Raw genomic sequence first — 19,972 nt, forward strand, 5'->3', positions numbered from 1 at the left:
TTTTAAAAGCTAATTACTCTAAGTAACTTTATTAAATTAAGTATTATTTATTTTATAACTTTTATAAGTACTATTTATATAATAAATATTTATCTAAGCACTATATAAGTATAGTAGATTACTATAGTTCTAAAGTCAGTTTTAAATTTTTTTTTTAGCTCTTTTAATTCTTTACTAACTTAATAATAGCGCTAAAGTATAGATAAAGCTTATTAATATTATAAAAAGCTTTATTAAGATCTTTATACTTATAAAAAGTAAAAGAAAAAAGTTAAAAATAGTTTTCAGACTTTATCTAAACTATTAAGTAGAACTTCTAAGTTTTTAGGTAAGAAAAGCTAAAAAAGTACTTTACTTATAACTTTTAATAACTTTAATTAATATAGCGCTTACACTAAGTTTATAATACTAAGTAAAAGTATAAAAGAAATTAATATAAGTAGTAGCTAAATAGCTTTACTTATAATTAAAACTAAGAGTTATCTATTTATAGCTTTTAATCTATAATAATTATACTTTAAGTATTATTTTTAAAGCTAATTTTAGTAGTAGCTACTACTACTTTTCTAGCTATAAGCTTTGTATTTTAGAGATTAGTAGCTATAAAATTAGTAGTATAATTAGTATAGTTATTATTAGTTTTAGTAGTATAATTCTTAGTTTTAGTAGTATAACTATTATTTTTAGTACTATAATTCTTAACTTTATAATTACTAGTTAAATAGCTTAATATCTAGTATTATAAGTAGTAAGTTTTACTACTATACTTAGTATTAACTAGCTAAAGCTAAGTATAGAAAGAAGCTAATATATACTAAGTATAAATACTTAGCGCTTAAGATTTTTATATAAGCTTATACTACTAAGACTACTTATTTATAAGCTTAAGTTAAGAACTTTAAAAATAGCTAAAATAGTAAGCTAGCTTTTAATAAGTGTAATTATAAGAGTTATAGTTAAAAAAATTATTAGTATAGTAGTTAGTAAGTTAGTAGCTATATAAGTCTATCTAGAGAAAAGTTTAGTATTTCAGCTATTTTATACTTATATTAATTATTAGTAATTACTTCTTTATAACTAGGCGCTATCTAAAGTAACTAACGTTTAGCTTAAGTATAATTTATTCTTATAGTAGTAGTTTAGATAAAGTTCTCTTTACTCTATCTACTTTTAAAAAAATAATTTTTTTAAGATTTATAAGTTAAGTAGCTATTTAAACTTTCTTAACTAATACTAAATAAGTAATTTAGTTAATCTATTTTTAAGTATAATTATAGTTCTTAAATACTTAACTCTAAATTATTTTTTAGAATATTCTTACTATAACTATATATTCTAGATATTAATAGACTTAAGCTAAGTATTAAGATACTTATTTTTTTTATCAACTAGCTTAATAGTTTACTAATTATTATACTAGACTATTTAAAGTTTTTAAAAATTAAGCGCTAGCTTTTTAAAAAAGTGTTTAAGTACTATAGCCTTTTTAGTAGTATACTTATAAGTAAGTAACTTTACTTTTATAGTAGAGATAGTAAATATACTTTTATAGCTTTCTAAAAAATTATACTTTTATATAATATAGTAATATATTTATAAAAAAATTAGTATATCTTTAAATTATAAGTAAAAAACACGTCTTTAGTAATTATTAAATTAAACTTATTATAGTTACTATACTAAATTATATTAAAGTAAGTATAGTAGAAATATATAATTACTTATTTTATAACTTTTTTATACTTATTACTTAAGCTTATTAAAAAGAATAAAAGCTTTAAAGTAGTATATACTATACTATATTAGAGTATAATTACTATATAAAGTCTAAAGCTAACTATTTCTAGTATCTTTTAATCTTAGGCTTAGTTACTACTCTAGTATTTTTAATTAGCTTTTCTAATAGTAAAGGTATTAGAGAAAAAGATTTATCTCTAACCTTAAACTTCTTAAGTATTTTATCTATATATATATTATATATAAGTATAATTATCTTTAAATATTAGTTTTTAATTATAAAAATACTAAGAAACTATTTTATATTTTTTTAATCTTAAATCTTATTCTTACTAAACATTATAGAAAAGTGTTAATATAGAGCAGAGTAACAAAACGCAGTTAGTAACTCTATATAGTAATCTTAATATAGGTATATTTTCTAAATACCTTATACTTACTATATATAGCTATAATAATTAATAAAACTCTCTCTATAACATTTACTATAGATGTAGTACTTAAATAGCAGCAATAACGTACTTAATACTTACTAAAGATATTTATTTATATAGCCTTTACTTATTACTTTATATTTTTTAATAAAGTAATAGAATATTATTAATATAGAAGAAAATGAAAATTTTATACTTTTAATTAGAGAAGAAGTATAGCTCTTTTTAAGAAGCTATTATACTAATAGCTTTTAGTATTTCTAAGAACTTCTTATACTATAATAGTAGAGAGTTTTAAAATTTATAGAGCGCCTAGTTAAGCTATATATATAATTCTAGCTTTTTAAAGCTATTTAGTATTATATAGATTACTAAATACTTTACTATAATCTTTATATTAAGAAATACTTCTATAATACTAAACTATTTAATCTTTAAATTACTTTAAGTAGTAATTTCTATTATAGTATAAGAAATCTTTATAGTAAGTATTACTATATAAGTAAAGTTAATAAACTTCTTTTTTTAAAGATTACTATAAACTATAATTTTAGCTTTATATATAAGAAGATAGCTATTCTAGAAATACTTATAAGTTTATACTTATTTTAATAAAAGTAACTAATTTTAGACTTTTAACTTATAGATTTCTATCTAAGTTTTCTTTTTACTTAGCTAGTTAATTTCTTTTTTAGAAGTATCTTTAAAGAGTATATATATTAAATACTAGATTAGTTATTTCTTTAACTTAGGTAGCTCTTAGAGATTATTATAGTATTAGCAAGTAACTTTTAACTTATACCTACTAAGTATTATAGCTATAATAATAAAGTCTATAGATTTATAGCTAGCTTAATTATTTTAGTCTTTATAAAAACTAAAAAGGTAACTTTTATAAAAGTTAGTCTTAGCTTACTTATTAAATAAGCTTATTATTACTATTTTTATACTACCTATACTATTACCTTTTAGTTAATTACTAAACTAACTAGACTATTTACTTTTACTCTTAAAGCGTTTGAATAGTTAATAGATATTTATAGAAAAAGAGCGCTAAAGCTCTTTATCTATAACTTTTCTACTATACTATATTCTAAAGAACTTAGCTATTAGCTAATTTTAAAGCTATATTAATTATTAAGAGAAGACTACTAATTTAGATAGTTAACTTTTTAGTCTTTTTAGTACTTGATTTAGTTAAGTAAGTCTTTTATTTAATTTTATAAAACTAAAGTTTATTATACTAAACTTAATAAATAAAGTTAAGTCTTTTAATCTAGATATTAAGAGCTCTTAACTTTTTAGTTTTAATAAGTTAGCTTTCTTAAGTATATATACTACCTTTTAATAATTAGAAACTTTATAGTTACTTTGATTACTTATCTTTAAAACTTTTTACTTAAGCGTAAGGTTTAGAGTAGTAAGCTTAGTAAAAAGCTACTAATTATAAAAAAATTCTAATAAAATACTAGCTTTATTTTTTTTATTTCTATTAAATTAATATAGCTATAATTATATTTAATAGGTAGACTAATTTTATTACTTTAATTATAGTCTATATTACTTTTAAATCTTACTTAGTAGTTTATAGCTTTACTATACTTACTATTTTATTAATAAACAAAATATTAAATTTCTTTATAGAATTAATAAGCTTACTATTATTAAGTATTTTACTCTACTTAATTACTTAATCTTAAGTTAGCTTCTGTTTATACTTACTTTAATAGAACTTTTACTTATTCAAAGTAATATTTTAAGTTATTATTACTTAATTAATTACTAGTACTTATATATAATATATATTAGAAGCTGAATAGCTAATAAAATATTCTATATAGTAATAAAGCTTAGCTTTAAAGATTTAATAGTATTTTCTAGCTACGTAATTACTATAAGGTAGATAGATATAATAGCTATAAGTATAAATTTTACTTTAGTTTAGATAAAAATTAGTAGTTTAGTACTTAATTTTAGGTAGCTAATAATATTAGAAGTACTTTTTAAACTATTTATATAATATGTAATTTAGAGATTAATAGCTATAAAGCTATAATAGACTTATTCTATAAAGTTAAGCTACTATATTTATAATTACTAGCTAGAGCTTAGTTAAAAGATTAGCGCTTATATATATTTTAATTAACTTAGTAATAAGCTCTTAGCTAGCTCTCTCTACTAAGCTATTAAGCTTATAAGTATATAGTAAAGGCGTTATAATTATAATTCTCTTCTCTTTAGTCTATTTCTTATATCTTAAGTACTCTCTTTAAAGTAATATTATAGTATTATTATTTTAATAAATTTTTATAATCTTCTACTAAAAGTAGCGCTTATTTATAGCTATAAAGCTTATAATAACTTCTATTATAAAGTCTAAAGACTTATCTTTTAGATTATAATTATATAGTTTACCTAAATAATTTTTCTTAATAATAAGAGCTTATTTATTAAGCGTATAGCTTATAAAGAAGTTAAATAAGTTTTATAATATTCTAAAGAATAGTTATAGTAATAGCTTATAAAGCTAATAAGAGATCTTCTAAAATATATAAATAGTAGCGTAATTATTATATTTACTATACTATATACTAGTAATCTCTATATTCTAGGTAGCTTTAATAAGAGCTTTAAAAGCTTACTTACTTAAGTAGTCTAATCTTTTATACTAAAAGTAAGTATTACTAGTATATAATTATAGAACTTATAAGTAAAAAATAATATCTATAATAATAGAATTAAAAGAATAGATACAAAAGTTATATTTTATAAATAAAAGGTTAAATTTATACTGCAGAGTTATAAAAATAATAAACACCTTTAGTATACTTGTTCTAATAATATAATTATAGCTTATATACTATATACTACTATTTCTAAAAAGCTTCTCTAAAATAATATTAGTATAGAAACTAAAGATAACTTTAACGTTAGTAAGCGTAAAATTAGCTTTTTTAGATTTTTTAGAGATACTAAAAATAAAATAAAGTATATAATTACTAATACTAATTACTAGAAGAATCTAGCTACTTACTTCAACTATTTCTTTATTAGTCTTAATAAAGAAATTAGACTTAGTTAAAGCTTTATTATTAACTAAGTAAACTATAGCTTTACTACTAAGAATTATACTAGCTAAGAGCGTGTAAAGCTTAAAGTCTACACTAAAAATAAAAAGCTTAAACTTAGTAATTAGCTATTTAAAGTAAATACCTATAAAGACTATATTACTTAAGTACTTAGTAGCTAGAGCGCTTATCTTCTAGCTAGATTACTTAACTTTTTTATATAAGCTACTCTACTTCTTTTTATAATAGCGCTTTTAGATCTTTTACTTATTTTAAGTAAAAAGCCTTATAGAAATAATACTTAGTAGCTTAAATTTAGTAATTATAGTTTATAATTAGAAGTATAAAATAAGCTATTACTTATACTTTATATAAAGTTTATAAAAGTAAAGCTTAAGTAGTAAGCTTAACTACTTTTTACTTAACTTAGTAGAAGTAAAGAGTTAATTTATAATAGTATTAAAAATTATATTAGCTTTTTTCTATTTAGAAGTAATTAATATCTTTTTTAAAAATTATACTAAATATTTTACTTAGATTACTAAAGCTTAAAGTATTTATTTTTAAAAGCTATAGTAAATAATTAATTATATTACTATTAGTAAGTCTACTTAGTATTAAACTTCTTAGTTATAGTAAAAAAGTTAGTAATTATAAAAAGCTCTTTAACTTTTAAAAGCTTAAAAATTTTAACTTTCTAGTACAGTATTAAGTATTTAGTAAACTACTTCTTAGTAAAAGCTTCTTAAGTTTTTTTAAAATAAGTATAATACTTTATATAAACTATATACTATATAATTTAATTAGTAGAAGTAAGTATAGTTATAAAGGTTTTAATAGAAACTAGACTATTTTTTTATTATTACTTATAGTTATAGATAGTAAGTACTTAAGTATAATAGTATATATAATTTAGTTCTTAATATTATTAATCTTTTTACTTTTTTTTAACTACTACTTAAACTTATAGTTTTAGTAAGCTATAAAAGTAGTACTATTTTTAGTTTTATAGTAATAATTCTATAAAAAAGTATAATACTTATAAGTAGCTTTATTATACTTATTTTTTTAATCTTTACTTAGTTTTATAAAAAAAAAAAAAGCTAGAGCTATAAGCTCTAGAACTAGAAAGTTAAAAAACTTAGGCTTTTAAGTATTTATATATATTATATCTAGAAGATTAAGATTAATTTTTTTCTAGATACTTTTCTTATTATAGTATTGCTTAAAAAGCGTAAACTAGGTATTTTAGTTAGATTACTTTTAAAAAGTATATCTATAACTATAGTAGCTATATTATAATTACTTATATCTATAAAGTTAAAGCGTAGAATTAATATAAAGATATAGAAAATAATAAAAAAGTAGGTTATAATTAAGTAATTATGTAAGAGGTATTCTAATTATAGAATATTTAGAAAGAGTAAAGTAAAAATAAGATTAATTAATTTATCTTCTAGTAAGCTTTAATATATCGTAGGAATTAGTTCTATAATTAAGTAGCTAGGCTTATAACTACTAGAGCTAGAGATAATTAATAATTAGATATAATTAAGTATATTATAATTATTATACTATAAAGGAAAGTTAGAATAAAAGCTTTAGCTATATACCTAAAAGCTAAGTAATTACGTATCTATAATTAGATAATTATAACTACTCTCTAACTTTAATACTATTCTAGAGTTTAAGTCTTAATAGAAGTTATAGTAGTTTATTATAGCTACTATCTAATAAATAGTATCTTACTATATAAAGTAACTTATAAACACTATATTCTTACTATTCTAGCTTTGATTACCTTTATAAAGTATTTTAGCTAAAGTATTTTATTACTAGAGTATAGCTTTTTATAGAGCTAGAAAGAAAGATAGATTTATTATCTCTTTTACTTTATATACTTAGTTATAAATAATAATATAGTAAATAATTAGTAGTATTTTGTTAGTAAGATTATTAATAAAATGTTTTCTAATAAAATAGTTTTTATAGTTATTCTTTTTTATAAGTAAAAAACTAAAACTACTAAAAAGCTTATCTATTTTACTAATAATCTTTTTAAAAGTAAGACTAGAAAAGAAAATAATAAAATATTCTACGCTAGCTATATATATAATAAAAATAACAAAAATAATAAAAATAGTAATATTAGAAACAGAAGTAATAAAAATATTAATAAATCTAGCGTATAGCTCTATAATAATAAAGTAGCTTTTTAGAGTACTTATAATAGCCTTTAGTATAGTAAAAATATAGTAGTTTATAATTCTCTATAAAGTAGAGTCTTTTAGCTAAATAAAGTAGAATAGAAGTATAAGAGCTAATTAGTTAAGTCTATAAAATCTAATTAGCTATTTAAGATAACGTAATTACTTATAGTAGTAGATTAATATAATATATTACGCTAGGTTACTACTATAAGTAGGCCTAAGCCTTAGTAAGATATATTAAAACTTTAAATAGCTTTACTTATAGTAGTAACTTAATATAATATATTATATTAGCTTACTACTTTAATATACGCACTATAAAGTGTAATACTTATAATATAAAATAAGAGTAAAAAAATTAAATTAAAGTAAATATATTATATATAGCGTAAAGTGTAATATAATTACTTATGTAAGTAAGTGTTATAGCTAATAGAATTCTACGCTAGCTAGCTAGTAGCGTAGGCTCTAAAAGCTTATTATACTAGTCTTTATAGAGTCTTTTAGCACTATATATAAAGCTATATCTAGATTTTAGCTTCTATAATAGCTTCTAGAATAATAACTTTAAAAAAACTTATAAAGTAATATGTTTAAAAGAAAAATAGTTAATTAATAATAAGAAGCTTAATTAAGCTTTAGTAAGGTAGAAACGTTTAATATAAAGTTACTTATTACTCTACTTATAGAGCTTCTAAGGTTAATCATAATAGAATAAAAGTATAAGCGCTAGTTAGTCTAACTAGAAATATATATAATTAGCTAACTTACTTATAGTAATTATAGAGGTTAGCGTTTTATACGTATACGTAGTAGATTAATATAAAACTTATATTAAGTTACTACTATAAGTAAAGGCTAAAGAATATTAAAATTTTAGATAGCTCTACTTATAGTAATAACCTAATATAATATATTACGTTAACCTACTATAGTAGTAGCTAGCGTAGCACGCACCTTAAAAAAATCTAAATACTATCTACTAGCAAAGCTAGAAAGTAGAGTAGCTTAGCTTTATCTAAAGCTATATTAGATTTTAAAATAGTAAGTTAACTAATAGTAGTAAAGTAATATAACTAGTAATATAATTAGCTTTAGACTTACTAACACTAGAAAAACTTATAAAAAAGAATATAGTTAAAAGCTTATTTAATATACTAGTATAGCTTTTAGTATTAGATCTAAGCTACTATTTATATCTTTAATAAGTTTTTAAATCTCTAATTTTACTATAAGCTATAAAATAAAAATAAAAATAAAAATAAGAATTTTATAAGCTAAGATTTTAGTATTTTATTACTTTATAATTTTAAGCTTAGTTAGTTATAAGCTATTAAGAATATATAATTATATTATAATTCTCTTTACTATAATATAAGTAGACATTAGTATTTTTAAAATAGTTACTTTACTACTTTAAATTATAAAAGCTTTAACTATACTAAAAGTAGTAGTACTAAAAACTTAAGCTTTAGTCTACTTAACGCCTATACTTTTAAATATAAAATTTTAACTTTTTAAAAAAAATATTTTTTTATATACTAGTAATAAACCTTACTTTTCTTAGACTAGCTCTTACTATAGAATTATTAGTTTACTAATAAAGATTATTATAGTCTAAGTACTTACCTTTAATTTTTATTATTACTAGCTACGTATTTATTAGTAAACTAATAATTATATAGTATAAGCTAGTCTAAAAAGAGTAAGGTCTATTACTAGTATATAAAAAGACATATTTTAAAAGTATAAAATTCTATATTTAGAGATACAGGCGTTAAGTAGACTAAGACTTAGGTTCTTAGCGCTACTACTCTTAGCGTAGTAGTTAAAGCTTTTAAAATTTAGAGTAGTAAGGTAACTATTTTATAAATACTAAGATTTACTTATACTATAGTAGAGAGAATTATAATATAATTATATATTCTTAATAGCTTATAACTAACTAAGCTATAGATTATAAAGTAATAAAATGCTAAAATCTTAGCTTATAAAATTATACTTCTATATATATACTCTTCTCTATTCTTATTCTATACCTTATAGTAAATTAGAGATTTAAAACTTATTAAAGACGTAAATAGTAGCTTAAATCTAATACTAAAGCTATACTAGTACTAGATAATCTCTTAACTATATTTCTACTCTTTTATAAGTTATTCTAGTATTAGTAAGTCTAAAGCTAATTTTATTACTAGTTATATTATCTTCTTTTATATCTATATTAATTATATTCTTATACTATATTATATTACTTATTAAAGCTTTTATAAACTACTTTAAGACTACTACTAAAAAGAAAGCTTATAATTAGACTATTCTAAAGATTATTATATAGACTATTATTTAAGCTATTATAGTAGCTATTATTAGAGCTCTTAAGACCTATCTTACCTATTCTTTTATATTATATTTTAAGACTACTAACACTATTAATACTATTAATACTATTAAAATTATTATACTACTACTATAAAGACTTTTAATAAGTAGACTAAAACTTTTTATAATTCTCTATTATAGCTAAGCTTTTAAGTAACTTACTAGTAATATATAAGATTTCTTTTATAAACTATACTTACTTTAAAGAAAGTAATAAAATAGTTCTTATATTACTAGTGTTACTCTTTTTACTTAAAGTAATTTATTAATTATTTATACTATTTATACTTATAACTTTATATATAAAATTAGGCTATAGATAGCTCTACTTATAGAGATAAAAGTAGCTATTATATACTAGCGTAAGACATTTATTAGAATTCTTAGCTAAAGTAATAATAAATAGACTAAAGAAAATAAAGTATTTAAAGTTTACTTTTAGTATAATAATACTATTAAATAGATAGTAGCTATATTAGTATTCTACTATTATAGTTACTTTTAAAAACTAAGAAAGTAGTTATCTTTATTAGCTTAAGTTATATTATATTAATAGCTAAAGATTAAATATAGTAAGGTATTAATAATATAAGCGTTGCTTAATATAAAGTTTTCTCTTCTAGTAAAGCTTTAAAAGTAATATATTATTAGTTTATATAGAAGCCTTAGTGCTAATAGTAATATATACTAAATATATTAAAATTTTAAAATTTCTTAGTAGTTCTAAACTAACTTTAAAGCTAGGCGTCTTTTAATGTCTTTTTACTAAACAGGGTCTGCAAAATTGGGCACAAGGCACCGCGCTAGCTACCTAGATAGATATACATCGTACCCCGCGCGTTGCGCTACAGATGTGTTTTCCTTAAGTTTTCATCTTCTCTGTGAACCAACTAGCGAGATGGCAAACGGTTGGATGACTCCAGAACAGCGTAGGCGGCACCTTGACTTTCAGGGCACTTTGTAATCGATGACGCAGCGTCGCTGTTATGACGCTATCGACGCCCAAGTCCGCCATGGCAGCGCGCGGGTCCACGTCGTCAGCACCTTCCAACATCAGTACCCCAGCGACGATGTCTCTGATCTTCTGTTCTAACCATGTCCTCAGGTCAAGGCCGTTCGTAGGCATCTCGCCTCCAGCTGCGGTGTCGCTATCAATGTCTCCCCGTGCAGCACCTGATGAAGGCGTCTTTGTTCTTATTGCGATGTCGTCCAAAATGTCCGCGGGCAACGGCTCGCCTTCAGGGACGGGTAAAGTCCGTAGCACAGCACCCTGAGCTAGGTTGTATTTTCCAAAATGCTCCCAAGCTCGGAAAGCCTCCTCAGGCGTGACGTCGGTAATTCCCTTGCTGTGCAACTCATCGTTGATAGACTCGGTACTCACTGCCATGCCCAGGCCACGCCAACTAGTCCACTGAAAGGCTACGGTATTGTCTCCCTGCGCGCGTCTATGTGTAGCCAATGCGTCAAGGAAGGCATTTCCGCTGGCATAACTGCCTTGGCCTGGGAAGCCGAAGAGCTGGCCGCACGAACTAAAGAGGACAAGCCAGTCCAGCGTTTGCGTCGAGAAAGCGGTGTGCAACGCCAGCGCTCCAGCTATCTTGGGCTGTAGCACGCGCGAGAAGGCCTCGGGTGAGGCATTCAGAATGAGCTGGTCTTCGAGCGTGCCCGCCGCGTGGACTACACCCAGCACCGGTGGTAGCCCTAGCCTCTCCAACTCGGTTTGCAGCCCTGCCGCTGCGTCTGCTGCACCTACGTCGACCGCAAGTGTGTATACCGTTGCCCCGCGAGCCTCGAGTTCCAGAATCTTGTCGACAGCAGGCTTGGAGCCGCTCGATGAGGATGCCTCGAGCTTGTCCCAATCACAACGCGCAGGCAGTCTTCGTCGTGATACCAACACCAATCGCCGCGCCCCCTTCTCCACGAGCCAGCCTGCCACCTCAAGCCCGAGTGAACCCAGTCCGCCCGTCACTAGATACGTGCCTGCTGGCTTAGGCAGCAAGGAGGGACGTGGTGAAGAAGAAGAAGAGGCGGAAGAATCATACGATCTTTCACGTGGCAGCGGTTGCAGACGAGCAACGCGGGGGAGACCGTCCTCCATACAAATGACGTCCTGATCATGGACGTACGTCATTGCGAGCATGGGAAAGCCGTCATGGTCGCTAAAATCCTCGACATCTATTAATGCACCCCATTGGTCAGGGTGCTCAGATGCAATGATACGTGCGAGTCCGTGGAGCGGAGCATGAGAGAGCGCCGTGTGTGTTTCTGCAGTTGACACAGCTGCGGTAATGGCGAACACTTTGCTTCCACTTCCGCTTGCGGATGTGGATGTGCTACCAACGGCATGCTTGGTCAAGAGCAGCAGCTCCGAGAGGAACATCTCGGCTTTGAACGGCACGTCAGCGAGAACCGATACGGGCCCTGGACAGTATACGATGGCTGTATTGGGAGCCAGTGATCTGGCAACTACTTCTGCTGCCGACTGTACGCGGGCGACAGTGACGTTTCTGGCTTTACGCTCTTTTTGCAGCTGTTTCCAGCGCCAGTCAAGTGTAGCCAGGTCATCTGATACGAGGATGAAGCTTTCCCATGAAGCTGCTTTGCGCGAGAATGGTGCAGGCACCCAGGCGATGGTGTGGACGAGGCTCTCGACACTACCGCTGACGCCTGGGGTGCCCTCGATCTCGGAGAAGCGCATCGACTTAAACCTGACCAACACTCTTCCCTCTTCATCGCATACGTTGACATGAACTGCAGGTGCTCCACGTTCCCCGGCTTCCTCTACGTAGAGATAGCAGGTCTTTGGCGGCGACACCTCGTACTCTGTGAAGAACTGGACCGTCTCAATCTGTGCTGGCATCCGCAATTTTGGGTTATCAAAGAAGATGGTGGACCCCACAGATGTTGCAGCGTCCAGAACAGGGGCCCATGAAGAGCCATGCCAGGGCAGCCTGGCGCCGTCCGCGACATCTGGCGCAACATCGACGCGAGCAAGCATCTCCTTCGGGTCGCCAAAGTGCTCTGTGACAGCCCAAGGGAATCCCATAGCTGAAACGCCGACCTTGTCCAAGTAGTCGATGGAGAACTTCGAGGGCAGAACAGTGCCAATTCGCCGCTTGACAGCCTCGATATCGATGCAAGGCGCCACACCGGTATCCAATTGAGATACGCCCCAACGACCGACAGTATGGGTAACCCAAGACTCGTCTTGAGAGGTACTGCTTTGATGCAGCCGTGAAGTTATCTTGATTGTGTCACCCACCAAGACTACCTGGACGTCTCGTACATCGCTAATGACTATTGGGACGCGCAGGTCAATGTTGGACAAAGTCGAAGCCCCTGTGGCGTGATACAAGGTGTTGATCAGCACGGCAGCAGGTACAATCTCAGTGCCGTGGAGTGGATGATTGCCTGGAAACGGCTTGGTGTCACTATCCAATCTGGTGGTGTACATAGTCGTCTTGGTTGCAGTACCGGAAATGGAGGTCAACTGGCCTAGCAGAGTGTGCTTGTCAACGTCATGCGTGAGGTTGTCCAAGCCCATCGAGCTGCCACTATGTACCTTTCTCCAGATTGGCTTGTGCACCCACTGCGTTCCAGGTACCCCCGGTGCCCATCGACGGCCAAGAGACCTATTGAAGTCGATGGTTGCGGCCTTCGTATACAACGTGCCGATAGCATGCGCTACACATATCTCCGGAGACCTGTGGCGGCGAACGGTCGGAATGACTGCGAACTCTTCGTCATCAATTCCGTCACCTATGATGGTTTCGTTGATTGAATGGGACACGATTGGATGACTGGACACCTCGAGGAACAGTCGAAACCCGTCTGAAATGGATGCTTTCACTGCGGATGTGAGTAAAACAGGGCTGATCATGTTGTGAACCCAATATTCGGCGTCTCTTGGGCTGTCTGAGCGTGGGTCAGGGTCCGAGGTCGAGTAGAGAGGGATGGTTGCTGGCCGAGGCTGAATATCCTTCGCTAACATCTCCCTCACTGGTTGCGCCAGCGGATTCAGCATTCCTGCAGAATGGAATGCAATGTCGGTGGCCACCCTCATTGCCTCGATGCCTCGTTCTTTGAGTTCTTCAACATACATCTCAACGGCTTTGACCCTTCCGCTAATGACGCAAGCTGAGGGCGACGAATGGATTGCTGCGACAACATCTTGCTCATTGTAGAGCTCCATTTCGACTTGGTCAAAGGGAAGATGCACAAGGAACATAGCTCCAAGACCTTTAACTTTGGCGTACTGTCCAGCTCTTCTAGCGACAACTAAGGCACCTTCTTCTGGGGTAAGGCAGCCTGCTGTCACCGAGGCGGCAATCTCCCCCACGGAATGCCCAATGATGGCACCAGGACTGACTCCTTTTGACCTAAGCAAAGCAACAAGTCCAATTTGGAAGACATATGTCAAGATTTGCACCCGATCGGACTCGTCATAGTCGCTGCCACTCTTTCGGAACGCCTCGAAAGGGGAGAACCCAGCCTCTGCCTGTAGAATGCGGTCTAAGGGCTCAACAGCGCTGTGGAAAATAGGATTGGCAACCAGCTGCCTCGCCATTTCGTTCCACTGCGCGCCATGACCGGAGAAAACCCAAACCACCTCTTTCTTCGTATTCGGTGCAAGTGCATTGCCCTGGGAAACCCACTCGCCGTTGTCGCCACCTTCGGCAAATACTTTGAGCATTTCCGCTGCCTGCTCTACACTGATAACAGCAAATGCTGCTCGGTACTCATGATGAGCGCGACGGAGAGCAAGGGTGTTTGCAATTGACCTCAAATCTTCTCCCTTCCCTGGACCCATCAAACACCTCGCCAGCAAGTCCGCCTGTCCAGCAAGTCGTTTTCGTTGTGGGGCCGAGATCGCAAGTGTGACTGGCACGTGAGCGCATCCGCTGTTTTCTTGGTTCATCGTAGCAAGGCGGAACGAAGACTGCTCGATGATAGCGTGAGCAACGGTGCCTCCATATCCATATGAACATATCGCTGCTCGACGTGGATGCGCCTCCACGTCCAGCCAGTCGGAAACCTCTTGCACTACTTTTGTACCCGAGGACTCCCAGTCAACCTTAGAGTTGAGCTTGGTGAGGTTGGCCTGCGGCGGAAATTGCGCCTTGTTCAGGGCCAGAATAGCCTTGATGAACCCTATTGCTCCCGCACCTGCTTCGAGGTGGCCGACATTTGGCTTCACTGATCCTACGTTCACCGGCTTCGATCGAGATACACCGTAAACCGCCGATATTGCACTGACCTCTGTTGGATCTCCCAAAGGCGTCGATGTTGCATGAGCCTCAACGTACTCTACAGTCGCAGGGTCGACGTTTGCTTGTTTAAGAGCTTTTCGGGCAACAAGTTCCTGTGCTTTCGCGTTCGGGGCCATGATACCGTTCGTCTTACCGTCCTGAGCGACTGCAGAACCCTTGAGGAGAGCAATGACATTATCTCCATCTCTTATCGCATCCCGAAAGCGCTTTAACACTACGACTGCGGCACCTTCCCCCCTTCCATAACCATGTGCATTGTCATCGAATGACAAACACGAGCCATCGGGCGATATGGCACCAGCTTTATCTAGAACCCGCGTCAACCCAGGCCCGCAAATCGCATTGACACCACCAGTAATAGCTATTTCCGACTCTCCACACAAGATTGCCTGGCGTCCATGATGAATCGCCACTAGTGAACTTGCGCATGCCGCATCAACCGCCGTGCTTGGGCCCATGAGGTTTAAGTGGTAAGATATTCGATTCGGTATGCCGCAATACGCGGTCCCGATACCTGTCCGAGGGATTAGAACGGGAACCTCCAAATCGCACAAGGCGTAGGTAGACCAATAGTCGTAAAAGACCTTACCTAACCAAGGCTCGATGTTAGGCAGATCCTCCAACAGCAACTTTCCGTAGTCATCAGAGTTGACTCCCATAAATACAGCAGTGTCAGAGCCAGAGAGCTTCTTGGGATCAATGCCTGCAGATTCCAGCGCCTCCCACGCTACTTCGAGAGAGATGCGCTGCTGTGGGTCCATCTGTTCAGCCTCCTTAGGCGAAATCCCAAAGAAGCCCGCGTCGAAATCCTCCAGGGCGTCCAGATAGTATCCACGGGAGGTCGTGTTATCGAGCGCTTTGATGTTGCGGACGTCACGGTGGCGGTAGGGCTCCCATCGCATAGCTGGGATCTCGGACGAAGCGTCTCGTTTCGCCAGAATAGACTCCCAAAGCTGTTCCGGGCTGTGGTTTCCACCGGCCACACGGCAGGCCATGCCGATGACGGCTATGTCGTTGAGCTCACCCTGGAACTCGTTAACTTGCGATTCTCATTTGTAAGTATCAACACTTACAAGTTCTCCAAGCTCTGATTCTGTTACTGAGCTATGCATTTGCACTGGGCTAGAGGAATCAGATGAGTATTGATTTGAGTCTGGGGTGTCCATCGTGGCGTTAGTCTTAATGTCCAATCAGAGTTTCTGACGAAGGATAGCAGGCCTGTCAACAACCAATTCGAATCCTCACTTTCAGATTGGAAGAGAATTCCCAGATGAGCTGAATGATTCAAATAAGATAATTATATGGCAAGTAATCTTGGATGTTAACGAGTTGGTGGCGGCGGGTGCTTATCTAAATTGAAAATCCCAAGTTGGATTGTTGGTCGTCAAGTCTGAAGGATAGTGTTCGAGGGGAGTTTGTGATAGTTCATATGGCTATCTTGTTCCAAGTCGAGATTAATAGCGGAATATGGCAATATATTTTGAACGCCATTTTGGCTCGCGCTCTTCCAGGCAACGAGGGTCTCAGTGTTCAGAGTTGTCGGGGCATTGCGGAAGGGCTTCGGGAGATTTCCCAGACAAGGTGTGTTTCAGTATTTAGACTTTCCGTAGTATCTCAGAAGGTGACATCTTCTATAGTCAAATCGCTGGGCAGAAGTTCGGTATAGACGTTGTGAGTTACTTCGTTAAAAACCGAAACAGACATGTACGGGGTCTTGATGAAGCAATCTTCTCGCCTAGTCACGAAATCCCTAGGTGGGTAACATGCGGAACATAGCTCGCAGGGCATAGATGTCGGGTTCTTCTCCTCTTATTGTAGATGTAATCGGAGCAGAAATGTCGCAGGATCCAAGGCGCGAAGGATTCAGATGCCTGCTTCCTTGGCTGGCTGTACGCCGCACTCCACATCTTCCCCGTGACCCAACGATCGGATAACATCGCAGGAAGATCACTCCAGGCCCCGGAAACTTTCAACAAGGGGACTGCGGGTGTCGGCAGGCGGTTTCATTGCGGGGAATCGGGATCCTGGAGTTGCCTGTCTGTTCTAGTGCATGAGCGGTCGATTGGACATGGAAGTCTCTGGCCCGACGCATTTTGGCAGCGAGTCCTACGCATTGCGTTTGCCCTAATGCTCTCGATTCCACGGCATCCCAAGTTCACGCCTCGGTATTCTTCCAACAAGTCATTCGGATCTTCGCGCGCAATCTCAGCTGTCTCCATGTCGTCGTTCACTTTGGGTCAAGATTCGCTAATCGCAATTCCGTGTATGCAAGGGCTTTGCCGATTCGGACAACGGCCAGAATGCCGGTAGCCAGAATGGGGCATCCCTTGGTAGACATTCGGCCCGGTGAGGGGTGTCTTCGGCCACGTCAGGGATCTATCTCACCTTGCGATGCGATCCGAGCGAATAGTTCCGCGACAAGGCCGAATGGCACGCACGCCCCTAATCGATGCGATAGACTTTCTTAGACCCCCCAGGTCATGCCTGGTAACGATTCATTCTACCACACTCCTTTGCGTAACACACTCGTTAACTTTGTTTTTTGTCATTTATTATTACCATGCATCTTCAAAAGCACTCGCTTCTTAGCGTACTTCTGACTGCCTCGCTAGGCCTTCCACATACCCATGCCGCCCCAATACTGGACTCACTCGTCAACCCTTTCCTGGACTCCTTAGGTTCGATACTGAGCGGCAAAGGGCTAGTGCAAGGTTTACTTGGTTCCATCGAAGGCGCTATTGGCGTGGAGAAGACGTACGACTACGTTGTCGTAGGTGGTGGCACCGCCGGCAATGCAATCGGTGTGCGCCTCGCTGAGGCGGGCTACTCGGTCGCCATCATTGAGGCTGGGCTTTACTACCAAATCGGAAAGCCTGTTTTAGGCTCCACACCTGCCGGTGGCATCGTGGGAATTGGTGCCAATCCTTTGGACTCGGATCCTATTGTTGATTGGGTATTGACTACGGAGCCTCAAGCGGGTGCGGACAATAGACGCGTGCACTATGCGCAGGGAAAATGCTTGGGTGGCTCGTAAGAACCTCCTATAACACAACACTTATTACATCACTAACGATGTCTTTCATGCAGTTCCGCACTTAACTTCCTCATCCACCACAGGTAAGAAGAGTCGTCTCGGCTTCCAATTTCCATGCACTAATCCTTTTCCAGAGGAACTGAGGGCTCATACCAAACCTGGGCGGACGCTGTGGGCGATGACAGCTACACTTTTGCCAACTTTGAACCCTACTTCAAGAAGGCTGTCACCTTCACCAAACCGAACGACGCCATACGTGGCGACAATGTGACTACCCAATATGACGAGAGCGCCTTCGAGACACCGGGAGGACCCATCCAGATTGGTTACTCAAACTATGTGTCCCCATTCTCGACATGGATGGAGAAGGCTCTCCACGCAGTCGGCTTGAAGAGGACCAGCGAATTCGACAGTGGCAAACTGATGGGAACACACTACACCCAAACTTTCATCGACGCGAAGGAGCAAACCCGCAGTGCATCGGACGAGTACATCAAGACAGCGCTCGACAACGACAAGCTCGCTGTGTACGCAAACACCCAGGCACAGAAGATCCTCTTCGATGGCAACAAGACCGCAACCGGCGTAAGGGTTCAGTCCACGGCCATTACCTACGACATCCATGCTTCCAAGGAGGTCATCGTTTCCGCAGGCGCCTTCCATAGTCCCCAGCTACTCATGGTATCGGGCGTCGGTCCAAAGGAGACTTTGGAGAAGTTCAACATCGATGTGGTTGCCGATCGCCCTGGTGTAGGCCAGAACATGTGGGATCACATTATGTTCGGGCCAGCTTACGAAGTCAGCTTCAACACGCTGGACAACACCCTCCACAACCCCGTTGCGCTCGCCGATGCTCTGGCCGACTACACCCTGAAAGGAGAAGGCGTGCTTTCTTCCAACGTCGTCGAATTCCTTGGCTGGGAAAAGCTGCCCCAAGAGTTCCGCCAAAACTTCTCCCAGTCCACCGTTGATGCCTTGAACCGATTCACCGATGACTGGCCAGAAGCTGAGGTAAGTCCCTAGTTTTTGATGATGACAATGCAGGATAGACGCTAATCACAAACTTTGAACAGCTTATCAGCGGAAACGGCTACATCGGCGACTTCTCCCTCCCTGTCCTCCAACAACCCCTAGATGGCAAGCAGTACGCCACAATCCTCGGAGGCATCGTAGCACCCACGTCCCGCGGCAACGTTACCCTGCAATCGGCATCCATGAGCAGCGCACCTTTGATCAACCCCAACTGGCTCACCTCGCCTGCGGACCAAGAACTCGCCGTCGCGCTCTACCGTCGCATGCGCCAGATCTGGAACTCGGAAACCATGCAGCAAGTTGTGATTGGTGACGAATACTGGCCAGGCAAGGAGAAGGACAGCGACGAGGAGATCTTGGCTGTGGTGAGAGACAGCCTGATGACTATCTGGCATGCGTCTTGCACGTGTAAGATGGGAAAGAAGGATGATAACATGGCGGTGGTGGACACCGAAGCTAAGGTTTATGGCGTCAAGGGCTTGAGGGTTGTAGATGCGAGTGCATTGCCTATCCTGCCGCCGGGTCACCCCACCAGTACGATTTGTAAGTTTCCCATGCGAGCTCAAGTGTTGTGCGGACGTCAGCTAACATTCGCGTAGATGCGCTCGCGGAGAAGATTGCCGCTGGCATTGTGGAGGCCAATCGGCGATAAGAGCCACGCGACAGTGAAAGACTTGTCGTGAAATGAAGCGGAAGAAAAATAGATCGGAGACCTTTTACTACGCGTTGGAAAATGACGTGAGGTTGGAGCCTCGGGTTGGATGTCGACTTTGAGAGCGCGTGTTGTTACTTTCTGTTCCCTTTC

The 19,972-nt window shown here is 35.4% G+C and overlaps 2 protein-coding genes across 2 annotated transcripts; one reads left to right on the forward strand and one right to left on the reverse strand.

Moving 5' to 3' along the window:
* Positions 1-10,693: 10,693 nt before the first annotated feature.
* J4E93_008279 (Type I Iterative PKS) lies at positions 10,694-16,096 on the reverse strand (the record flags this gene model as incomplete). The annotated part of the gene is made up of 1 exon (XM_049346181.1): positions 10,694-16,096. One exon carries the CDS (start codon positions 16,094-16,096, stop codon positions 10,694-10,696), a length of 5,403 nt encoding a protein of 1,800 aa, XP_049196582.1.
* A 1,565-nt stretch (positions 16,097-17,661) lies between these two features.
* On the forward strand, positions 17,662-19,819 carry J4E93_008280 (uncharacterized protein; the record flags this gene model as incomplete). Its single annotated transcript, XM_049346182.1, has 5 exons — positions 17,662-18,131; positions 18,189-18,218; positions 18,270-19,146; positions 19,209-19,710; positions 19,767-19,819. 5 exons carry the CDS (start codon positions 17,662-17,664, stop codon positions 19,817-19,819), a joined length of 1,932 nt encoding a protein of 643 aa, XP_049196583.1.
* Between the last annotated feature and the right edge of the window lie 153 nt (positions 19,820-19,972).

Source organism: Alternaria ventricosa (genome assembly GCF_023758065.1).
Source record: "Alternaria ventricosa strain BMP 2768 chromosome Unknown scaffold_16, whole genome shotgun sequence".
NCBI lineage: Eukaryota > Fungi > Ascomycota > Dothideomycetes > Pleosporales > Pleosporaceae > Alternaria > Alternaria ventricosa.